General features: G+C 37.7%; 1 protein-coding gene across 1 annotated transcript; it reads left to right on the top strand.

Moving 5' to 3' along the window:
* The first annotated feature begins 3,855 nt into the window (after window positions 1-3,855).
* LOC123551629 (solute carrier family 28 member 3-like) lies at window positions 3,856-15,996 on the top strand. The gene is made up of 13 exons (XM_045340696.2): window positions 3,856-4,507; window positions 7,138-7,320; window positions 8,060-8,283; window positions 8,955-9,122; window positions 9,562-9,706; window positions 10,110-10,301; window positions 10,943-11,104; window positions 11,409-11,534; window positions 12,098-12,225; window positions 12,553-12,736; window positions 12,939-13,202; window positions 13,922-14,102; window positions 15,673-15,996. Exons 2-13 carry the CDS (start codon window positions 7,141-7,143, stop codon window positions 15,690-15,692), a joined length of 1,974 nt encoding a protein of 657 aa, XP_045196631.2. The 5' UTR covers window positions 3,856-4,507; window positions 7,138-7,140; the 3' UTR covers window positions 15,693-15,996.
* Window positions 15,997-16,929: the final 933 nt, after the last annotated feature.

Genomic DNA, 16,929 nt, shown 5'->3' with positions numbered 1-16,929 from the left:
CATGATACCGTCCTGTGGATTCCCGTACTATAATCTCGTTAAATTAACACCACTTGCTTAACTCGTATTAAAATTAGAGTTTCAAACCTTTTGTGTTAACTTTCTAATTTCAAAGGAAGTAAAATTTGCAACATTATATAAAGAAGTTATGAACATTACTGGTTGGTTTTCCTAATTTCGAAATAACTTGAATATTGAAAATGATGTCTGAACCGGAAAAGAAATAATTTATAGTGTACGCTTTTTATGCAGTATATACTGTGTATATTGAAAACAGTTACATCAAAATCAGATTTTGTCAGAATGAGACAAAAGTTTAACGATTTTGATGGACATAATATCTGTTTAATATCAGTTTTTCTTCTTCCGAGTACAGGGCAAGACTGAGTCTGGTAAACTGTAATGTTGACCTCAACAAGTAGTTAAAAATGAGACAGACCCCACCTTTCCTAGCTTCAGAAACTGGTAAAAAATCCGGTAAAAACGTGACACTACGAGGGTTGTCCCAGAAAATTGTAGATTTTTTTTTTATTATTTCTAAAATAAGCGACGCATGAAATAATAATTTTAACTGATGGTATTTCAATGTATACTCGACATGACTATATAGTTTAAAATTAAATACCTCTCATATTATTTGAGTATTCTTTAAATAATGGACGGCAGTCAGTGCTAGTCGGCGCACGCTCATTTTTCCTCCTACAAAAAGAAGCGGCTTCCATTTAAAATCATGTAACTTACCCGATATACATCTCATAGGATTAAAATTTATATCGACGTTATAAATTGCAATGTGTGGCACGTAATTATGTTGCGTTTCAAGTCTTTGACATCACTTGCTTTAAAATGGTGATGTAAATTTGAAAGTAACGGTCGCACGAACTTTCAGAAATTACGACGTCAGAAAAGTTCGCGGCGCAGGAAGTATTAATAAAATATTGTGTAGGTCGCGTTGTGACTCCTTCACAAACAAAACGGGAAGTGGAAAATTCTGGAAGTCAGGCAAATATAAGCAGGACACTTGTCTTTACGTGGTACAAACGTTTTAAGGAAAGTTGGGCGAGTGATTCAAAGAGAGGGCGACAAAATGCTTTTAAAACTTTCTGCGCCGCGAACTTATCTGATGTAGTCATTTCTGAAAGTGCGTGCGACCGTGACTTTCAGAGTTATATCACTATTTTAACGTAAGTGACGCCAAAGACTTGAAACGCAACATAATTATGCGCCACACGTTACCATTAACGAGGATATAAATTTTAATCGTGTAAAATGTATATCGGGAAAGTTACATGAATTTGAAAAGGAAGCCGCTTCTTTTTTTAGGAGAAAACTGAGTGTGCGCCGACTAGCACTGACTGACGTCCATTATTTAAAAAATACTCAAATAATATGACAGATACTTAATTTTAAACTTTATAGTTTGAGAGAGTATACATTGAAATAAAACCAGTTGAAATAATTATTTGATGCGTGGCTTATTTTCGAAATAATATACAAAGTTCACGATTTTCTGGGACAACCCTCGTATGTACACGTAAGACCGTGACTGGTAAACGTAGGCAAACGCCGATGATCTCATTGCAGCTACAAAGCCGTCTACCATTATTTTGACTTTCCCGTCTGTGAGTGAGTCAGCTGTTACAGAACTCTTCCGTCTGTCAGTGAGTCAACTGTTACAGAACTTTCCCGTGTGTCAATGAGTCAGCTATTGTAGAACTTTCCCGTGTGTCAGGGAGTCAGCTAGCAGAACTTTCCCGTGTGTCAGTGAGTCAGCTGTTTCAGAGCTTTCCCGTCTGTCAGTGAGTCAGCTGTTTCAGAACTGTCCCGTCTGTGTGTGAGTCAGCTGTTACAGAACTCTTCCGTCTGTCAGTGAGTCAGCTGTTACAGAACTGTCCCGTCTGTCAGTGAGTCAGCTGTTACAGAACTGTCCCGTCTGTCAGTGAGTCAGTTGTTTCAGAACTGTCCCGTCTGTGAGTGAGTCAGCTGTTACAGAACTGTCCCGTCTGTCAGTGAGTCAGGTGTTACAGAACTGTCCCGTCTGTCAGTGAGTCAGCTGTTACAGAACTGTCCCGTCTGTGAGTGAGTCAGGTGTTACAGAACTGTCCCGTCTGTGAGTGAGTCAGGTGTTACAGAACTGTCCCGTCTGTCAGTGAGTCAGGTGTTACAGAACTATCCCGTCTGTCAGTGAGTCAGCTGTTTCAGAACTTTCCCGTCTGTCAGTGAGTCAGCTGTTACAGAACTGTCCCGTCTGACAGTGAGTCAGCTGTTACAGAACAGTCCCGTCTGTCAGAGGGTCAGCTGTTACAAAACTGTCCCGTTGTCAGTGATTCAGCTGTTACAGAGCTTTCCTTTGTGTCAATGAGTCAGCTATTAAAGAACTGTCCCGTCTGTCAGTGCGTCAGCTATTTCAGAACTGTCCTGTCTGTCAGTGAGTCAGTTGTTTCAGAACTGACCCGTCTGTCAGTGAGTCAGCTGTTTCAGAACTTTCCCGTCTGTCAGTGAGTCAGCTGTTTCAGAACTGTCCCGTCTGTCAGTGAGTCAGCTGTTACAGAACTGTCCCGTCTGTCAGTGAGTCAGGTGTTACAGAACTGTCCCGTCTGTCAGTGAGTCAGCTGTTACAGAACTTTCCCGTCTGTCAGTGAGTCAGGTGTTACAGAACTGTCCCGTCTGTGGGTGAGTCAGGTGTTACAGAACTGTCCCGTCTGTCAGTGAGTCAGGTCTTACAGAACTGTCCCGTCTGTGGGTGAGTCAGGTGTTACAGAACTGCCCCGTTTGTGGGTGAGTCAGGTGTTACAGAACTGTCCCGTCTGTGGGTGAGTCAGCTGTTTCAGAACTGTCCCGTCTGTCAGTGAGTCAGCTGTTACAGAACTGTCCCGTCTGTCAGTGAGTCAGGTATTACAGAACTGTCCCGTCTGTGGGTGAGTCAGGTGTTACAGAACTGTCCCGTCTGTCAGTGAGTCAGCTGTTTCAGAACTTTCCCGTCTGTCAGTGAGTCAGCTGTTACAGAACTGTCCCGTCTGCGGGTGAGTCAGGTGTTACAGAACTGTCCCGTCTGTCAGTGAGTCAGCTGTTACAGAACTGTCCCGTCTGCGGGTGAGTCAGGTGTTACAGAACTGTCCCGTCTGTCAGTGAGTCAGCTGTTACAGAACTGTCCCGTCTGTGGGTGAGTCAGGTGTTACAGAACTGTCCCGTCTGTCAGTGAGTCAGCTGTTACAGAACTGTCCCGTCTGTGGGTGAGTCAGCTGTTACAGAACTGTCCCGTCTGTCAGTGAGTCAGCTGTTACAGAACTGTCCCGTCTGTCAGTGAGTCAGCTGTTTCAGAACTGTCCCGTCTGTCAGTGAGTCAGCTGTTACAGAACTGTCCCGTCTGTGGGCGAGTCAGGTGTTACAGAACTGTCCCGTCTGTCAGTGAGTCAGCTGTTACAGAACTGTCCCGTCTGTGGGAGAGTCAAGTGTTACAGAACTGTCCCGTCTGTCAGTGAGTCAGCTGTTACAGAACTGTCCCGCCTGTGGGTGAGTCAGGTGTTACAGAACTGTCCCGTCTGTCAGTGAGTCAGTTGTTACAGAACTGTCCCGTCTGTCAGTGAGTCAGCTGTTACAGAACTGTCCCGCCTGTCAGTGAGTCAGCTGATACAGAACTATCCCGTCTGTCAGTGAGTTAGCTGTTACAGAACTGTCCCGTCTGTCAGTGAGTCAACTGATACAGAACTGTCCCGTCTGTCAGTGAGTCAGCTGTTACAGAACTGTCCCGTCTGTCAGTGAGTTAGCTGTTACAGAACTCTTCCGTTTGTCAGTGAGTCAGCTTTCACAGAACTTTCCTGTTAGTCGTCGAGTCAGCTATTACAGAACTTTCTTTTCAGTCATTAAGTCAGCTACTACAGATCTTACCAGTTAGACGTCGAGTCGACTATTACATAACGTTCTCGACAATTGCACGTGCGAAATGAAGAACTGTTTACTCACAGTTTGAGATCAATGAATATCTCTGTCTAAGCAGGCTTTTAATATAAAATGTTTACTGACATTAAGAATTAACAATAAAATCGGAAAATGATATGAAATATATTGGTAAAAATACACTTGAAAATGACCGAAATGGTGATTTTGCACAACTATTAACATTGTTTTTACAAAATACGATTTTTAACAAACTTTGAAATGGCTACATTCTTATCACCAGAATTTGGAACGTGTGCTCCTTAAATTATTTTATTGCCGTACCTTAACTTCATTCTAACATTTAAATCTGTAGCTTAATTGGTTGTAAAATAAGCTAAATGATTCAATAAAATACTGCCTGTCTGCAAAATATACGTGTTCTGGGCAAGATCAACAGCAAGCGGCCTAGCGAGATCACGTGTATTTCCATCACGCGAGAGCTAGTGTACGTACTCCACTCAGAGAGTCTCGAGGAGTAAAGATAAGAGGATTTTAGGAACCACTGAAAATTCTTATCATAATTAGTAACAGGCTTCCGGGATTTTAACAGCAAAAGAAAAGAAAACAGGTAAATATTTATAATTTTTGTTCCAATTTTCAAAATATATTGATAGAGTATGCATAGATTTTGCAGTTTGATACAATTATAAGTACGTACGTACTATGACAATAACTAATTCATTTTGTAACAAAATACATTTATAAAGAAACGATTCTGTATTAAATATGTAAACGTTGTTTTTGTACATTCTTGGCGCTTATTCAGCAACTATAAATACTGATAATATAACTAGTACTACATGTATATTGTTTGTACACTACTAGCTGCTGCATCCACAGCATGAGCATAGATTAATTGACCGTAACTAATTACTGACCGGTGCGAAATGAGCAGTATTCTGATGGTTTTACCTGTGGTATGGCTTGACCTTAGATTATCATTGTCTGGAGCCATCCACTATACTGCATGTACAAATGCACACGTCATATGCATTGTGTGAAAGATCTTATAACTACTGGTCTAGATTTTTCATTAGGCACGTTAATTGTAACAATTCAAAAGCACTCTGGCATCCACATCTAAAGGCATTCAGCTAATTTTCTAGAGAAGGTCAAATTTACGACTACAGACTCGCACTGATCTTGTTTATTCGTTTTAATTCGATGGCTCCATTTTTACCAGTCAGATTTTTTTTTATCATCTGGAAGAAAAATAAAACAAAACAACCTGGCAAGTTCGCTTGTTTTGTTAGTTTGTCAGTCACACCGACACAGTTTAGATAATGGACGAAAGATTCAAAATAATTCCTTGCGTGGGCGGACCACATGCACTCTGGGGTCAGGAACTCCATCAAGCCTTCACTAGCTAAAATACTGTAGCTTTATCATAGACATTAAACATGTTCCTCAGTTCAAATACGTGAGAAACGACCAATTTAATACCAGTGTACAATTTAATTTACAATTTAATGTACATATGAGCCGTGCCATGAGAAAACCAACATAATGGGTTTGCGACCAGCATGGATCCAGACCAGCCTGCGCATCCGCGCAGTCTGGTCAGGATCCATGCTGTTCGCTAACAGTTTCTCCAATTCCAGTAGGCTTTAAAAGTGAACAGCATGGATCCTGACCAGACTGCGCGGATGCGCAGACTGGTCCGGATCCATGCTGGTCGCAAACCCACTATGTTGGTTTTCTCGTGGCACGGCTCATATGGTAAATCGTCTATTATCAATATACAGAATGTACAAGAACAACAGACTTTCCACCTGCTTTCTACATTGACCTGAAAATTACAATATATATTAGCTGATGAATACATGTTCTGTTGACCTGCTTTAGTTTAGAGTCTTATGGTGTACCATTTGGGCCGAAGTGAGCACACATTTCAAAATATATAAGCACGTATAAAATATGCGTGCACGCCTATATATATATACGTCGACGCTTATATGGACGTGCGCTTGTATATATACATGCACTTGTTATTACGCGTGCACGTATAAATTTATGCGTGCACGTCCACTTATGTTTGCACGCATATATAAAGGTGCACCAAAAATAACGCGTGCACATCCACTTATGTGCGTGCACACGTATATATACGAGCTCCCAGAATTGCGTGAGGACGCGTAAAATTATGCGTGCACTCGCAATTACAAGCGCGCGTATATATACGAGCGCACGTCCACATATATTCGTGCTTCTACATATTTACGCGTGCACGTATAAAGATATTCTCACGGGTGGACGTATATATTCTCACGTGCACGCATATTTGATTCGTACATGTATATTTTGAAATATGTGGGAACACAAAGCAGACTTTCGACCCAAATGGCACACCATAGAATCTGTCTAAAATACTAAAGCCGACTGATTGCATATGGCGGTATTTTCGCATCGACAATGTCTTGCACAATCTATACAATTTACCCATTTTCATCTTATATATTTTGAAAATCACACCATCTTATATATCTGTTTCATATCCTATATTCGTTTTTTTTCTTCAAAATTTTATATTAAAATATTAATGCCTCAGTTAGGTGTTTCAAAGAAATTTTATTTTATAGCACTTTAGCTTTTGTCGAAATTTATTGATCCAAGTATGGCTCATGTTTAAATGAATTGATCATTTATAAGCTTTAAGTTACTTTACCGCATTAAATTAAATAATCAAGGCATTCGAGTGGTTTATCGTCAAGTTTACCACGGTTTAAAATTCAGATGCGTAGGAATCGAACCACGCAGACGCCATAGAAATGGAATACTAAAATATGTGCAAGCACTTAGTATAACTGTTAAAGTGTTAAAGACTTTAAATACGTGAATGTATCCTATAAGCCATGTCAAACAAAACATGTAAAATATATAATCTTCATAAGTGGAAAATAATTTTATTTCACCCTTAAAACAAACTAAATTATATCAGTTTGATATATTTTCTCACCAGTTTAGCAGGTAAAAATATATTTGACTTTTTCCTACAGTGAATATACCAGATATATCTTACTCTAGCATTCCAGTAAGTCACTAAGAACATACTTTTTGACCCTGGGATATAACAATGTGTTACTTTTATCTGACAATATGAAAAGGTAACAGATCGGGACGTTTGAAATTGTTCCGTATAACCGGAGATTCGCTTTTGTATTTATAACCATGTTTATGATATATGAAGTTATACTTAAGGTGATGGATCCTCCACCGCCATATGAGAGTACACCTCTGAAACAAAAATGTGATGAAGCACAGCAGGGTATTTCCCCAGAAACAACACAAGACATTTCAACCGATACATTTAATTCTAATGATGGTGTAGACATCTCCATGGATACCTTCATCTCTAAAGATATTGGAGAGCAGTCGAGACAGGTAGTAGCATATTCCTTATTTTAAGTCTCATCGACGTACAAATTTTACCTATTCTATTTTGATCTACATGAATAGAGATCTGGATATAAGTATATTGGCACTCTTCGTAAGAGTTATAAGAGCCTAAAGTATATGCTAAAACATATATACAAACAATTCTACAACTATAATAACTAATGACAATATAAAACCTGAATATCTTTGTGCTTATCTTGCATATTAAAACTGACATAAAATAAACATTTAAAAAAATGCACTACTGCACGCTTTACAAAAAAAAATGGTGTTTTGAGATCCATGTTCCCTTCTATCAGATCGGAGAGAATATGCTTAGAATATTCCAGCACACAATAAAAGAAAGTATAAAATGCAGGTTGTTTCTCGGTTTATTTCATTAATTTTGTTTATATTTTAAGTGAAGCACTGCTTTTTTAAAAAGGTCATAGACATTACGCACGGTGTTATCATATAGATATTGACCATTTTTCAGGTTTCTTTGCATATTATTCTTGTCCACCGAACGTTAAGCACAATAGCATATAGTATTATATTTATTTTTTTCGCTGCAATTTATTTGTAATACAGTTTTATATGCTTCTCAAAACAATATTTTTAAGAAACCTTTTGGCATTGAAGCTATAGACATCAGATACTGCCTTCCGCTGGTATCATTTCCGCTTGATCTTTACAGGAAAGAAGTACAATTTACATGTATTGTCAAAATTTTGCTTGTTTTCAGGAAATCAACATTGACATGGCAAACCATTACGATGATGCCAATGACCCTATAAGAGTATTTGAACCAGTTGTCCGCGTATTTCACCGTATATCACCTCTACAGTTTCTCATATACCTTCGTTTGACACTTGAACATCATTATCAGGGACACAAGACAAAACTATGGCGAGTTTTCCTCGGAACAATACTTATTTTGTATTTGGTGTATCTCGGTCTAGCTTTCAGGTAATACTTTTACAACATGAAGATTTCCTATTAAACCACATTTACATGCAATGTGCGATAAGACTTGGTCTTCTTTAAGTGAAAAAATATGTGAAAAGATCCTTTGTAAACACAGAACCAAGCGAAATATTAGCAGACGACTCGGTTTAATTGAGTCTGTTCATAAGAGGTAACGAAATGTGCAGCACCCCTCACTCCCCCTAGCACAGGTGTGAGCGGAACTCTGTTATAGTTAAAATGAATGTATTCCATGATCCCAAAGGACCAGAAAATACAACAACACTGAGTTTAAGTACATGGAGACTTTTTACAGCCGTCACACGGCACCTAAAGACTGCTGTTGTGATAAGTTAATAAAACCTGTGAAAATATCTTTATAATTACAGGACACAACCAAACAACATAACAGCAGACTCGTTTTGCCCTACAACCGCAGTGTCACAATGTACTATTTTCTGTCTAAAAGAGGTCGTCATTTCGTAATTCAGACTAAGAAAAAAGTATTATTCAGTGATTTTTAACCAGATGAAGTTTCTCTTTTAAATCATTTTGACATTTCTTTGAAAACAAATACAATGTAATACAAATGTATACGAATCCCAAGTTCTGCTTGTCTGCTTAGGTAAATATCTCTCAGCTTTGTACAAGTTTCACTATTCATTTTGTTTTAGTTACCGATTTGGAGATGAAGGTTCAATACGATTGCTGGTTGTCACCATACTCATTGTTCTTGGAGTAGCTTATCATTACCTTAAAAAACTGTACGGTGTATTCCTCTATACCAAATATATGAAACCACTAATTGTGAAATATAGCAGATTCAGAAGACTTTTCAGAACGTGAGTGCTATTCCCTTGAAAACTATTCACCCATTCTTTAAAATAAATAGTGAGTCACCTGTACTCCTAATAGAAAAAGTAGAAACTCAACACCACAAAAATGATAATGTTGCAGGCTCAGTTTGATCGAGCCTGTTCATGGACGACAGTAGAAAAACATGCTACCGTCCACGCCATCTTGCCCAAGGTTGAGCAGAAAACATAAGTTACAAGTACCAAATCAAGTTAGAGACATCCGCACTTCTGTCGATTGCTTTATGTAATTATGCAGTTACTTACATTGTTTACTAACCATATATTGTAATACTGTTAAAACTTTCAAGTAGTATATGTTAATTGTATTGTAGCATTTAACGTTTAGAGTTTTTCTAGTCATGTATAAATTTATTGAGCAGATTTAATAAAATGATAACAACTGATAACGACATTTTTATTTCAGAATTTTGACATTTCTTGTTGCTGTTGCTGTAGTGTTGTTCATCATCATCGATACCTCTCTCAGACGACCATACTCTCTCATCAGCGCTCTTGGCATGATTGTCTTCACATTGCTCATGTTCTTCTTCTCCAAAGACCCTAGACAGGTTTTATTGACAGACTGTAATCAGTACTTTTCAATTCCAGTCCCTTCACTTGGTAACACGTTATTGTTCACACCTTGTAGGCATATAAAGGCATTTCAACACTTAATTTGAACAGTTGCATGTCTTCTTAGTAAATAAGGTATTGTCAATTTTGTGTGATACGTTGTAAACTTTATTATTTCAAAGGAGACTGTTGATATTGTCTTGATCTTCGTAATATATAATATTTTAGGCGTGAAATGTTTCGCAGAAGCCGCCAGATAGATGTTGATATAATTTGGATGGTATCAAGTAAATCTACCTTGAATCGCTATTTGCCGCAGTCTGTCTTTCACGTATTTAGTTTTTCAGATATATTAACTCAGTTAACTTATTCAGTCTTATTTTTTTTCTTTCATTGCAGGTTACGTGGCGACCTGTTCTTTGGGGCCTCCTTTTGCAATTGATCTTTGCTCTGATCGTCTTGAGAACTGACTGGGGTTACTCTTGCTTCGTCTGGCTTGGTGACAGAGTGACACAGTATCTAAAATATACAAACGCTGGTTCAAAATTTGTATTTGGGAACGATTTTATGGACCACTTTTTCGCCTTTTCAGTAAGAAGTTTATAATTATGTTCACCTTTCTTTAAGAATCTTTTTTGAATATTTCGTCCAACCCTTGTTAAAGATACCAATACGGGTTGTTGGGCTAAGTTGTATAGCATTCAAACAAAACTTTCCACTGTACAACACTCTGTTTAGATATGATCAATATTCTTGATATTAAAAAAATGTTGAAATGGACGGAGAAACGGGGTTTTTGCGTAAAGCTAGAATCACACTGCCCCGGATGGGCATGCGGATGAGTTCTGGATAGCATCTGTAACTCCTCCGTAGAACTCCTAACTCATTCGTTTGTCATCCGGTGATTGTATCCATTCAGAAATCGAGGGCAAAGGTTCTAAAAATGCTCAAAATTTTGCCACGGATAATATATCCGTAAGGAATCCGTAATAAATCCGTAGCAGTTCTGAAAAGATCGTAACAGATCTTTAGAAAAGACCGCAACAGTCCGGAAGACACTCACCGTGGTAAAAATACGAGATATTAGGTTTTATATCGGCCAGGGATGAGAATCCGGACCTGTCTGTGGCAGTGTGATTCTAGGTTAAAACATAGACAACGCAAAACAAATAAACAAGGATTAATCGACTACACATTCTAGCAAATCTGATTTTTTTGTTTGGTTATTTCAGGTAATGCCAGTTCTTATATTCTTCAGTGCCACTATAAGTATTCTCTACTACCTCGGTGTTATACAATTGCTCATTGAAAAGATAGCATTTATAATGGAATTCAGTTTAGGGACAGGAGCTATGGAATCTCTTCATGCGGCAATCAATATCTTTGTCGGCTGGGTAAATACTTTGATATTTTGAAACATCCTTATTTTCAAAGCATAAACAAAACAAGAAACTTTGATAGTTGATTTTAACTCTTGGTCTTTTGGCGTGCGTTGTAAAACAACGAAAGCAAAAAAAAGCAGAAACTAAAACGGTCTGAATTACAATAGAACAGAAATAAAAAAAGTGACAAAACACTTATCTGCAGAACTTTAACTATTTTGAATGTACGTGTATTTCAGTTATGTTTTCAAAACGGAGACAAAAGTCATAATTTCGCTATTTTACACGTGAAACCAATGTTTTCCTACAACTACAGGCTGAGGCTGTTACATTGGTACGACCATTCTTAGACAAGATGTCACTGTCTGAGTTGCATACTGTCATGACCAATGGATTTGCAACCGTGGCTGGAAGTACACTCGCCATTTACATTTGGTATGGGGTATGAAACCTTTTCTTCATATATGTTTTTTTGCGCTTTCGGTGGCAGATTTTTGACGATAAGAAGGTAGTCGTTAGCTGTACCTAGACACTTTATGTTTATAACTGCAGGATGTCGAGATGTACTAGTCATGCAAATATTTCCTAATGCAGGATCAATAGATCTACTAGTTATACAAATATTGTCCGTGGCGATTTGGACAAAGATATTTGGTAAAGAAAACAAGAAATCCAACAGAAAATAAGAAACTCACATAAAAAGAACACGGCCTCCTATGCAGCACCAGGTCTCACTTCTTCGCAGTTACGAATCAACGTCATTGTCCGTCTTGGCTCCTGGAGTTTCGGTACAGAAAGTATTGTTTTTTTTTTTGTTTTAAGTTTTAACCAAACTAACCGGCGTATTATCGCATCATGGTGTCACTAAAATCAAATACTTCGAGGTTCAGAAGTGTGCATAACTAAATAATCAAACGTTGAGTTACTACTGTAAGTAACATAAAAAAATGATTACAAATGTTACTGTATGTGCAAAGTTTTCTTACCTGGTTTTTTTATCTATAGGCACCGGCAAACCACTTGATATCTGCGTCAGTGATGTCAGCACCCGCAGCTCTAGCTATGTCAAAACTCTTCTTCCCAGAATCCAAAGAAAATAGACATCGTATTCTTGAGCCTGTCAAATTACAACGGTAAAATGCACTAAATCTTAATTTATACAATCGTCAATTTTATTGTTATTGCTTCTGAAATATCTATTATCTTTAGGAATATTAACTTATACTGAAAAGCGATTTTTCATTTTAGATCTACCACGCGTCATCTCTAAACCAGAATAGTTTTAATATAATTTGATTTTGTTGACTTTCGCTGAGGAAAAATAAAACCTATATTATCCCATTCCTTTGGGCCACATTCAACACCATGTCACATTCGACACATACTGTGCGGGAGTCATTTTTATTATTCGCCACGAAGTGTCGTTTTCATGAAAAATGATAAAGAAGAAAACATTTCAGAATGGGAACTGGCATTATTGATGCCGCATCAGTTGGAGCCGTAGGGGCGATCTCTCTTGTTGCTTACATTCTGGCAAGTGTTATAGCATTCTTCTCGCTGTTAGATTTTCTCAACGCAACTCTGCAGTGGTTTGGCGACAGAGTTGGTCTGTCGCCACCTGACTACCCGCCTCTCTCGTTCGAGGTAAGAAGTTGCTTGTGTCATGTGATAAACAGTTCTATTTAGATCTTTAGTTTCACTTAATGTCCTTACGAAATTTCAAGTTAAGATATAATTTCCTCATTTTACTTATTTGTAACCATCTCTAGTTTCTAAATTTTTCAAGTTAGTGTAATAAGTGTTTAGTCAAATATTAAATGAAGTTATATATTTTGTTTTCCCACAGTTGATATGTTCATATCTGTTCTGGCCAATTGTATTCCTAATTGGTGTGGCACCAGATGATTGTCGTATTGTAGCCCGAATGGTCGGAATCAAAACATTCATCAACGAATTTCTTGCGTATGAAGACCTGGGTAAAGTGAGGCGTAATAGACTTGAATTTGCGAAGTATGTGTCAGCCGGAGATATTTACAACTGGACGACAAATACGAGTGGGGATTTAGTACTCCAAGGCACAAATATTACATTAACGGGAGGAATAATCTCGGTAAGTGGAACTATGTACTCGGGGTACTGTGACTGTGCTTCACGATTTAATGAACTAGAGGAAGCTCCTGCAACTGAAACATCTTTTGCCTTTGAACAATGCGTGTCTGCTTTCTGTTACCACTACAGATTTGATTTATCGCGCGAAATGTAAACAGAAAGCAATATAAGTGTATATAAGCATATAAAGACTCCTTAAAACAAGGATTGTTTTACATTAGCATATAACTCTCAAGATTAGATTTCTACTCATTTTCCTAAATATCATTCATTTCCTTAAGTTCATATTGCTTTAATATAGCTTCTACAATTGACCACTAAATTAAACTTAATATTGAGCTCTCTCAACTTATCAACTGATTTCTCTAAACCCCCTTTCTCTTAAACCAAGACTTATAACATTTTTTCCTCTATTACAGCCAACACTCAGATTCCTCCTTAATTGCATTAATTAATAACTCACTTTTTATACTTTACAAACTTGTACCTATCATTCACACACACATTCATTTGCACCTTGCTAGTTTTTCAAACTGATTAGCTTCCGTTTTTTGATCTAGCTTCACGCACAGTGCAAGTTAATGGTCCGTCTTCAGCCTTTTTGATGTCTTGCAATTTGTAAATTTACATGGGAGCAATTACGTGGGCAAACACCTATACTGGGTAGATACACATTCAGATTAAGATTTGCGTTTTGATATCTTTTACCCCTGATTTCAGGAGCATTCAGAGATGATAGCAACATATGCCTTGTGTGGGTTTTCCAATATTGTAGCCCTGGGTATAATGATTGGGGCACTGATTGCAGTTGTTCCAGACAGAAAACAAGATATCATGAATGTGGCATTCAGGGCACTTATTTCTGGTAGCATGGCCTGTTTCATGACAGCATGTATTTCAGGTAGGTACAAGTTCTGTTTGTTTTGTTTTGGATTTAACGCCGTTTTTCTACAGTATTTCAGTTTTGTAACGGCGGGCAGTTAACCAAACCAGTGTTCCTGGATTCTTTACCAGTACAAACCTGTCCTCCGCAAGTAACTGCCAACTTTCCCACATGAATTATCAGAGGTGGAGGACGAATGATTTCAGATACAATGTCTTTTTTCAAATCGTCAGGTAGGTACAAGAATAGTTCAGTTTTATAACACAATATACTTACAATAGTAAAATAGAAAAAACTAGAGCTATCACTAAAGGTGATGAATGTACCCCCCGCATGCACTGACACAGTACATTGAATTTGACAAACACAAGACTGCATAATTATGTGGACTGTATGTATACAGTAAAGTAACAAAAAACAAAGTCCCATAACTATGTAGAATATTTATCTAAAAGAATGTAACATGCACCATGCACAACTAGGGTTGGTACTGATCACTTGTGTGAAGTTTCATTAAATTGTGTGCAAGGGTTTGGTAGATTAGGCACGCACAAGATTGCATATGCAGGCTGTATGTACATAGTATGTTAACAAGAAACAAAGTCCCATAACTCTGCAATTTTTGTCGCTGAAAGAACCTAACATGCCCCATGCACAACTACTGTTGTTACTGATCAGTTGTGTGAAGTTTCATTAAATTGTGTCAAGGGGATGAGGAGAGATGGTGCGCACAAGATTGTGTCTATGTATATAGTATAGTAACAAAAAACAAAGTCCCATAACTCTGCAAATTTTTTTCTGAAAGAACCTAACATGCCCCATGCACAACTACTGTTGTTACTGATCAGTTGTGTGAAGTTTCATTAAATTGTGTCAAGGGGATGAGGAGAGATGGTGCGCACAAGATTGTGTCTATGTATATAGTATAGTAACAAAAAAACAAAGTCCCATAACTCTGCAGATTTTTTTTTCTAAAAGAACCTAACATGCCCCATGCACAACTACTGTTGGTATGATCACTTGTGTGAAGTTTCATTAAATTTGTCAAGAGGATGAGGAGAGATGGTGCGCACAAGATTGTGTCATGATATAGTAAGCACAAAAACAAAGCAACCCATAACCCTTCAATTTTTGTTTCTAAAAACCCAACATGGCCATGCAATACACTGTTGGTATTGATCATTGTGTGAATTTTTCATTAATTGTCAAGAGGATAAGGAGAGATGGTGCGCACAAGATTGCGTCTACGGACAGACGACCAGACGGACAGACAGACAGACAGACAACCTGAAACCAGTATACCCCCCTTACAACTTTGTTGTCGGGGGGTACAAAAATCCCCAAAGGCAAGAATTACACTGACATATATATATATATATATATCTTTTATCATTTGGTAATCTCTACTATATAGTGCTTTTTAACTTCAGTACTTTGGACGGTATCTCGATTTTCATTGTCTACATTGGAATTTTAGCAACGGATATCAACGAAACATTCGTGACTGAATTTTCTCATGGAATCACGAGGTCGATTGTGATAGCAATGTATAAACCTGTTTTCTATAACTTTCTATTGTCATTTTCAGGTTTACTTGGCGACAAATGAAACAGATGCAGCTGATGAAAACTTTTGTCCCTACCATTGAGAAATCTTCATGTCACAAATGATGTAAAGGACATGATGGAGTAGACTTTTTAGTTTAAATTTAGTAGCTCATTATGAAAAAGAGTGCCTTGTTGCTTTTTATCTGGACATGTCTGGTTCCATTTTGTGCTGCAAAACAACTGTGAAGACTGCTTAGTTAATGCTGAAGATATATCGAAGGAAATGGGCGTCTGGAATATCCGAGTGTATTTTTTAGAAAAGATCTGTACAAAGGATATTAAATAAACAATAAACTGCTTTCAAATTATCTTTTTAGATTGTTTTCCAAAAGAGCTTAAGCGTTTACTATTCAAAATAATTCTGGCTGCACCAAATTTTTATAAAACAGGGTTAAGTGAATGAAAGATTTGCAGAAAATAATGACAAGAGGAGTCAGATTCGCTTATTATTTAATTGATTAAAGTCTAAATGGAACCAAGAATACACTGAAAGGTACGACTTTAGAAAAGATTACCAGTCACACTGCATGGTCAGACTGCTGGATGACGAATGTACTACGATATGCGGGACAGATGTTTGATCTTACACGCGCTGACAAAATTGAACAACGTCGGCTCGAGGGACATACATAAAGAGGACGCATGCCTACCAACTTTCTGTATTACGCCGTTGCCCAAACCTTTCATTTTTCTTTTTATATATACAACAAATCTCTTGAAGCAACATTTTAAATCTTTCAAATATCTTCTTTAAAAGTTTCTTTAAAAGTTTGATGCGTTACATTCGAAAAAGTGTACATTTAGATATATATTTAGACATATATTAGCAAATTGGAATTTCAATGCTAACAAATCATAAAAAAACTTACATTTTACGAGGCTGATTCAGTAAATTCGGTCATTTGTCTTCGTATGTCCAAATCAATGATCATGCTAAGACAACTTCAAAGTATTATCCCTACATAGAACCACACGTTTGGAGCCTTGCTATCAGTGACCTAAATGCTGATGAAAAGTGTCTCCAGGTAAAGTGTTAAGACAGAGAAAAAATGCAGGACCAAGGGCATTTCATCTTACCTGCGAAAATTTTCTTTAGCATAGGAAAAAAACCACAGAGACTTAGTGCGTGCTCAACCGGACTAACCTTTTCTTGTTCCGAAGAAAGACTGTACAATCGGTCTTATGTTGACGAGCACGTTGTCACGTATATCCCGATCAAGTTAAAATACCCCGATCGA

Source organism: Mercenaria mercenaria, chromosome 4 (genome assembly GCF_021730395.1).
Source record: "Mercenaria mercenaria strain notata chromosome 4, MADL_Memer_1, whole genome shotgun sequence".
Lineage (NCBI taxonomy): Eukaryota > Metazoa > Mollusca > Bivalvia > Venerida > Veneridae > Mercenaria > Mercenaria mercenaria.
The sequence above is the reverse complement of the archived record's forward strand: the minus strand, read 5'-3'. Positions and strand labels throughout refer to the sequence as shown.